The following is a 7,765-nucleotide window of genomic DNA, read 5'->3' as shown; positions in this document are numbered from 1 at the left end:
CCTCTTTTTAAAAGAGGAAAACAATTTTAAAAAATAAATTTATTTTAAATTAATTAATAAATTATCTTTTAATAACCAATTAATTTTTTATCAAATAAATATAAAATGGCAATTGAAATGGCAAAGAGGTCTTACTAATAAAGTGCTTGACTGACTCGTAGCTAAAGTCTTCCACTTAAGAGCAACTTAATTGGTTGTGTCGAAGTATGACTTGCTTTCATTTACTACCACTAATAATAGATGGTTAAAGAAATGAAATCCGGTCATTTTAAATATGGCATAAAAATAACATATAAATATATGATTTAAAATTTTAATAAAAATAAAAAATTTCACTTAGTTAATTCTGGATTACATACCTAATACTTTACCTTACTTTGAGTAATTTACATAAATATACTTTGAGGTTCAATGCGATTTGACTTTGCTTCCTAAAGTTTAAAAAATGACATTTAATTACGTTGAGCTGTGTATCCATGACATTCTGTTAGTTTTCATTAATGTCATTAATGCTTAATCAATAAATCCTAACTCTTTCTCCAATTTTTTTTGTTTGATTTTTCTCATATTCAAACTTTTCAAAGAAAAATTGGGTTAGAAACATGAATTCTTCACAATGTTCAGCAAATAAAGGATCAAATATTGAAAAAATATACTATTATAGTGTGTGCTACCAGTTGATCTTTTCCCTCTTCTTCTTTCCATTTATGTTTTAAAAACTCAAAAATTCCCAAAAAATTCAAACCGAAACTCATAAAAAAAAAATCTTTATTAATAAGTTGTTGTCGCTGTTATGTGAATTAGTGATTATTTTGTAGGTTTACTATTATGAGTAATTCATGGTGGATTTGAATTCTGTAAGGTTTTTTGGTAGGTGCTGGGTTTGTTTTTGTGTTTGTGGGTTTGTTTTTGGTTGTCTCTAGGTTTCTAATGGCTGCCCATAGATTTGTGATTGTTTTGTGGGTTTACAGTGTGTGAGTAATTCATAGTAGATTTGGATTCTATAAATTTTTTTTATGGGTGTCGAGTTTGTTTTTGGGTTTGTTGATGGTTATCCCTAGGTTTCTTGTGGCTACCGAATAAAAATTGATTGTTATTTGATATTTGATACAATTTTGAATAGCAAAAATTTCATTCTAAAAAAAAAAAAAAACACAAAACTTAAATTTTGCATACAAACATATAAGCAAAAAACTTGAAACTCTCAACCAAGAATAATCAACACAGCTAAAGAACACCAAACATCTAAGAGTAAAATCAAAATTTTGGATCTTGGTTTGAGATTGCTTTTTTGGGTTTGTAAAGAAGAGTTTTTCATTAGTTTTGAGTTTAGTTGTTTACAGAGAAAATTCATCTGATTTTAGAAAGAAGATGAAAAAAAATTTTAGAAAAAAAATAACAATTTTGAGTAAAAATACAATGAAATAAATCATAAGATAATTAAATATTACATTTTAAATATCAGGGATAAACTCAAATTACTTTAAGTCTCATAATATATTTATATAATTTACCTTCCTTTTTATGTTCAACAAAGCAATGAGTGTGGCTCTTCTCTATGTGGAAATGCCAACATTAGTTAGCCTTTTCAATCAGCAAGCCAACCTTCAGAGTGTGGTAACCCGGGGCTTCAACTGGATTGCGAGGAAGATAGCCGCACGACTTTGACCATAGACCATCAGTAAAACAAAAAAGTCTTGTACACGTACGCTGGCCTGAGGGTGTGGATGCCTTCTTCGACGGGGTCTTAACTACGTCCTAATTATTCATCTTCGCAAAATAAAAAAAAATAAAAGAGAAAGAGATATGAAAATCTTATCCAAGACCTTGACTAATTGCTTAAATTGTTCTCCACAAATGACTTTGATTTCTCAAAGTATGACTTGCTTTCATTTACACCACGCAAAATGTTTCAGTGCTTAATTTCCTCGTCTTTTACAAGTTGATTCCTCACTTGCATCTTCCAATATACATTATACTTCTTAAATTCTTACGTCCCTTTCTACAAATTTTTATATTATTATATCTTTTTTTAAGATTTATATACTATGCATTATCGGATGATATATAAATCTATTATATTAATGCATTATACAGGATCATTTCATTCATTCACAAATTTAAAAAATTAAAAATCTTTAAAGATAAATCCTAAAATTATTTAATTAAAAAATATATATATTTGAAATAAAGAGAAGATTTCATTACCTTGAAGAGCAACTATCCTGTATTACAGTATCATAGATTTCAGCTGAAAAACCATCCAACCAGATTGTATTTTTATAGTAATTATTGAAATTTTCTTTTTTAATTTTAAGGATTTTAAATTTTCTAAATTTATAAATTAATTAGGTGACAATATCTAATATATTAATAGAATATAAAATTTATATAATAATAATATATCAAATATAAATTTTTTTTACGTCTATATTGTTGATTTTAATTGAATAATAATTAAAATGGTTTAAAGCACTTGACGGGTCAGTCAACTTGGATATGCATTTACCTTTCTTTAATTCGTATTGCCAAAGTCGTTAAAGTCTTCCCTCACTTTAACCAAAGTGATTTTAAAAACATGAGTTTCTTCCCGGTATGAAAAAATACCGCTTCTATGCTTATATATTTCCTTGGACTTAAATCTGGTTCTTCATCACCAAAACTTTAGGATGGTAAAAGCACAACTTTCGTTGTTTTGGCTCATGGCCCTTTCTTTTTTCCTATCATTCCCTGATTCTTGCATCGCTAAACTTCCAATTCCTAAAGATTGTGGCTCTTCTTACTGTGGAAACGTTGCCATCAATTTCCCTTTCCGATTAAAAAGCCAGCTTCCCGAGTGTGGTTACCATAACCTGGAACTGGAATGCGACAACAACAATCGCACCACTTTTGTGTTTGTTGGGGAGAAATTGTACGTCCAAAAGATCTCTTATGAAAACCAAACAATACGAGCTATGGATATGGTGGTTCATGAGAGACTGAGCAGAGACAATTGCTCCCTTCCTCCTCAAATTATTAGACATCCATTTGATTCTTGGGGTTTAAATTCAACAGCCAGACTATACGTTCGTTTAAATTATCCTCATAGTTACATGTATCTAGTAAATTGCACAACAGCAATGAAATCTTCTCTATACGTCGATGCCTCTCGTTGCTCCAATAGCTATTCCCATCCGCCTTCCTACTTTTATTTTTTAGATGAAAACACCCGGTCGTCCGATTTCAATCCATCTTGCATAGTCATAGCCGAGGTTCCAATCATGCTTGAGAATATTACAGGTCGGTCTACTTTGGATATTTATGAACAGCTATTACAGGGCTATGAACTGGAATGGGAATTCGACAACTTCTACACATGTTGCGAAGATTCATTAATCCGACAGATGTAAGTTTTTTTGTGCATTTGAGATCTATTTTAGAAAAGATTGATAACTGTTCTTGATAGGAATTTAGACTAATAATTAAATTAAAAAATTACAGTTAGGTGTATCAGACGATTGCAATATAATAAATGATTAATGTTTTTTTTTTAAAATAATATTATATGACGTAATGAATGTAATTCATATATTTCGAGTGTAATAAGGTATTTTATTGTCAAGATAAAATTGACCTTTTTCTTTTCTTTTCTCTTCCAACTTTCTTCCTCATCGATCAACGGCCAACTGGTACGGACAAGGAAGGATTTGGAAAAGAAAAAATGAATAAAAAGGAAAAGTATAAAAAAAAATTAAGGGTAATTTTGGTACTTCGTTGGTTTTTTTTTATTACAGTAGTTGATAGTGATTAACATTTTTATGATTACATTAAAAAAATCATTTCATCAAACATTACTTATTTTTCAATAAACTACACAGCCCATTAATTTATTTCAATTTCAATACCTAAGTGCAATTTTCTCTAATAAAAAGTAGTGCCTTGGTTCTGCTAACATTATTTGAAGCTCGTGATTCGAAAAACTAAAATAAAAACCAAATTGTTGTTTAAATCGAAAATTTTGAATTTGTTTCAATACCATATTCTAGTAGTCAACTATACAATGATAAATTCATCTTTAATAACTTTCACTACAGGTAAGAATAAGATTTTTTTTGTGCATTTTAGCTCCGTTTTAAAAAAAATTGATAACTGTTCTTGATAGGAATTTAGATTAATAATTAAATTAAAAAAATTACAGTTAGGGGTATTTGAATATTTCAACATAATAAATTATCACTGATTTTTTAAAATAAATATTATTTGATGCAATGAATATGCAATTTTTATATTTTAAATGTAATGAGGCATTCTGCTGTCAAGATCACAATGTCTTTTTCTTTTCTTTTTCTTCTCTTTGCACCCTCCTGCTCCTCGGTCAAGGGCCAACTGGCACCAGCAAGGGCGGGTTTAAAAAAAAAAAAAAAAGATAAAAAGGAGAGAAAATATAAACAAAAATTAAGGGTATTTTTTGTATTGGGTGGGTTTTTTTTGTACAGTTGGTAGTAATTAACATTTTCACGATTACATTAAGAATAAATCATTACATCAAACATTAATTATTTTTTCAAAAACCATACTGACCATTAATTTATTTCTATTTCATTACATAAGTGCAATTTTCTCTAATAAAAATTAGTTCCTTGGTTATGCTAGCGTTATTTGAAAATTGTGATTTGGAAATCTAAAATTAAAATCAAATTGATGTTTAAATAGAGAAGTTCGAATTCATTTCCATACTGTATTCTAATAGTCAACTATACAATGACAAATTCATCTTTAGTATCTTTCACTACACGTAAGAATAAGATACTACAAAATATAATGTTTTATCTGTTGATTTTTTTGTTTTTTACATTTCTTTATCCTCTTTAAATTATCAATATTCTTTTATATCACTATTATTAATTTTAATTTGATGTGTTAAAAATTCAGATTGCCAGATTTGAGATATGCATTGAGAAATTATGTGGACAGCTTTGTACATTTCCTTTTTAGGGGTCATCATGTATCCTACAATTCTCATAATCCTTCTAGACGTATGCTCCTTGGAATTCATTAGTAATCTCTTCTTGGATTTGTTATATATTTTTGTTCCTTTATTGAAATAATTACATTTTATTTTTGTATTGGTATTTTGTTACAGGTACATATATTTTGTGTATTGGTATATTTAAGTTTTAGCTTTATATTTGCATTTGCATATATAAATCAAAGTCCTCAAGTTTAACAAAAAAGAATTAAACAAGCCTTTTAGATAGTACAAGTTTAGATTTAATTTCAATGTTTTTTCCAATTCTCTTAAGATCATTCTCACAATGAGTCTCACTTTTTAAAAATTCTGATAGTATCCTAAATGTATGTTGATACTCATTGGTCTAATTACCACATTTAATGTGGTTGAAAGTGTATGGGAAGAAAAAAAAATTAACAATCTTTTTTTAAAAAATTCTACAAAACATAGTACAACTATTAATTTAGTGAATATTGTCAATAGTTCAAAGGGTGAGAGTTTGGTAAAAGACAGTGTTAAGGAACAGTTTTAACTCAAATCCGGGGTGTTATAGTGTTGACAACATTTCAAAGAAGAATTTTGAAGAACCTGCTTAACTTCTAATTCTTTTTTCTCTAATGTCTACCAATCAAAACTTGGACCATTAGAAGATGGTTACCTAGTTTTTTTTTGTCTAAATAAGTTATAGTTTGATGAATGTTACCAGTCCTGTTAGAGATTTGGTGATATTAGAGAATGGAATAGACATCCTCCAAAATTGTTGAGTCGACTATAAGTGATGACCATAAATCCTGTTATGGTGAATTAGTGGATTTCAGCACTTGACTTTATCAATTCTTTTTTTGGTTCATTTGCATCTTTTGGTGTTTCTTTTATGGTAATTTAGTTTCAATTGTGTAGTTTGAAGGTTATGTTTTGGATGCTCATTTCAATATTTTCTGATTTGTTCATTTTCCTTCCATGTTAAAGTTTATTCAGTATGTCTACAATTTTGTGTTTGTGCTTCAAGATTACTGTTAAAATTAAGGTTCCCATGCTTTTATTTTCTTGGACACTAATGCCTTTCATTGAAAAATACTAATATGTTTACATTTTTTACTTGAAAAGGAGGAATTGCCTTAGCAAGAATGTTGCTGGGGATATCTATCTTGATTGCGGTTGTTACATACAAATTACGAAGAAGACACTTATCCGCAGATGATACAATTGAAGAGTTCCTTCAAAGTCAAAATAACTTTATACCTATTAGGTATTCTTACTATGAAATAAAAAGAATAACTAGTGGTTTCAAAGATAAATTAGGAGAAGGGGGTTATGGTTCAGTGTTTAAAGGAAAACTTCGTAGCAACCATCTTGTGGCAGTAAAGTTGTTAGGCAAATCAAAAGCTAATGGGCAAGATTTCATTAATGAAGTTGCAACAATTGGGAGGATTCATCATGTCAACATTGCGAAACTTATTGGGTTTTGTGTTGAGGGGTCAAAGCAAGCTCTTGTATATGATTTCATGCCAAATGGTTCCTTAGATAAAATCATATTTTTCGGAGAAAATAAGATCAGTTTAAGCTGGCAGAAAATGCTTGATATTGTGCTTGGAGTTGCTCGAGGAATTGACTATTTACATCGAGGATGTGACATGCAAATTTTACATTTTGATATCAAGCCTCATAATATTCTTCTAGATGAGAATTTCAACCCAAAAGTTTCAGATTTTGGTCTGGCAAAATTGTATTCAGTAGATGATAGTATTGTTTCTCTTACTGCAGCACGAGGTACACTGGGATATATTGCTCCTGAATTGGTCTACAAAAACATTGGAGGCATCTCATATAAGGCTGATGTTTATAGTTTCGGGATGCTATTAATGGAAATTGTGGGAAGAAGGAAAAATTTGAATGCATTTGCTGAACAATCAAGTCAGATATACTTCCCATCATGGATATATGATCGATTTGAGCAAGGAGAGGAAATAGAATTGGGAGATGTTACGGATAATGAGAAGACAATTTTGAGGAAGATGTTAGTAGTAGCTTTTTGGTGTATACAAATGAAGCCTTCTAATCGTCCTTCAATGTCAAAAGTATTGGAGATGCTCGAAACTGATACTGAATTGCTTGAAATGCCTCCAAGACCTTTTCAGTTTCCTTTTGATACATCAACTAAGGATCATGGTGGCGATAATCCAATTGATGAGCCAACTACATCACTTGATGCTACGAATGAAATTAGCTTAAATATAGAGTAAACTATTGATCGTGCATTTCATTTTGTCCTCTATAAAGTTTTATAATTTTATGCCAGCTTGCTACTGAAGCCACCTATGTAGCTAGTTACAGTATAATTTCTTTTGTAATATATTTGTGGGAAACAATATATGGTTGGGGATATACCCAAGTGAGGGTACTTTTCATGGTGGTCTGAACACCAGAATTTGCTATAACATGATATGAGCGTTCTGTTGCACTGTTTGCAGAAGTTATAGAACCAACCATTCAAAACATCTATATCGAGAATCCTGGCTTAACATGTGCATCTTGTAGTGTCTGTATTAGAGAGTGATATGAAATTTCTAAGAATCATGTGTTTTTAGTAATCAAGATGCATAATGAAATAAAATTTGGTAAGTTAGAACATACCATAGCTACCCCTGGATCGAGCTCTAGAAGTTGTTCAATTGTCATTCTTTCTTTTCTTTTTTCTTCTTTTCCTTTTCTACGGGAAGTCAATCATCAATCTTCATCTCTAGTAAAATGACCATTGAATTTTCAGCTTCAAAT

At 29.9% G+C, this 7,765-nt stretch overlaps 1 protein-coding gene across 1 annotated transcript; it reads left to right on the top strand.

Annotated features, from left to right (window-relative positions):
• Nucleotides 1-2,660: 2,660 nt before the first annotated feature.
• Nucleotides 2,661-7,335, top strand: LOC111276583 (LEAF RUST 10 DISEASE-RESISTANCE LOCUS RECEPTOR-LIKE PROTEIN KINASE-like 2.2). The gene is made up of 4 exons (XM_022862335.2): nt 2,661-3,385; nt 4,912-5,015; nt 5,123-5,143; nt 6,098-7,335. The coding sequence occupies exons 1-4, from the start codon at nt 2,670-2,672 to the stop codon at nt 7,231-7,233; spliced, it is 1,977 nt and encodes a 658-aa protein (XP_022718070.2). The 5' UTR covers nt 2,661-2,669; the 3' UTR covers nt 7,234-7,335.
• The last annotated feature ends 430 nt before the right edge of the window (nt 7,336-7,765 follow it).

Source organism: Durio zibethinus, chromosome 25 (genome assembly GCF_047325235.1).
Source record: "Durio zibethinus cultivar Kanyao isolate XHJ-2024 chromosome 25, ASM4732523v1, whole genome shotgun sequence".
NCBI lineage: Eukaryota > Viridiplantae > Streptophyta > Magnoliopsida > Malvales > Malvaceae > Durio > Durio zibethinus.
Note: the sequence above shows the minus strand (reverse complement) of the source record. Positions and strands in the feature narration are given on the sequence as shown.

What these genes read in the sequence shown, in the direction of transcription:
- LOC111276583 (XM_022862335.2), top strand. Translation starts at nt 2,670, where the DNA reads ATGGTAAAAGCACAACTTTCGTTGTTTTGGCTCATGGCCCTTTCTTTT. An exon ending in GATTCATTAATCCGACAGAT is followed by an intron (nt 3,386 to 4,911) that starts GTAAGTTTTTTT and finishes TTAAAAATTCAG; the next exon opens with ATTGCCAGATTTGAGATATG. An exon ending in TACATATATTTTGTGTATTG is followed by an intron (nt 5,144 to 6,097) that starts GTATATTTAAGT and finishes TTACTTGAAAAG; the next exon opens with GAGGAATTGCCTTAGCAAGA.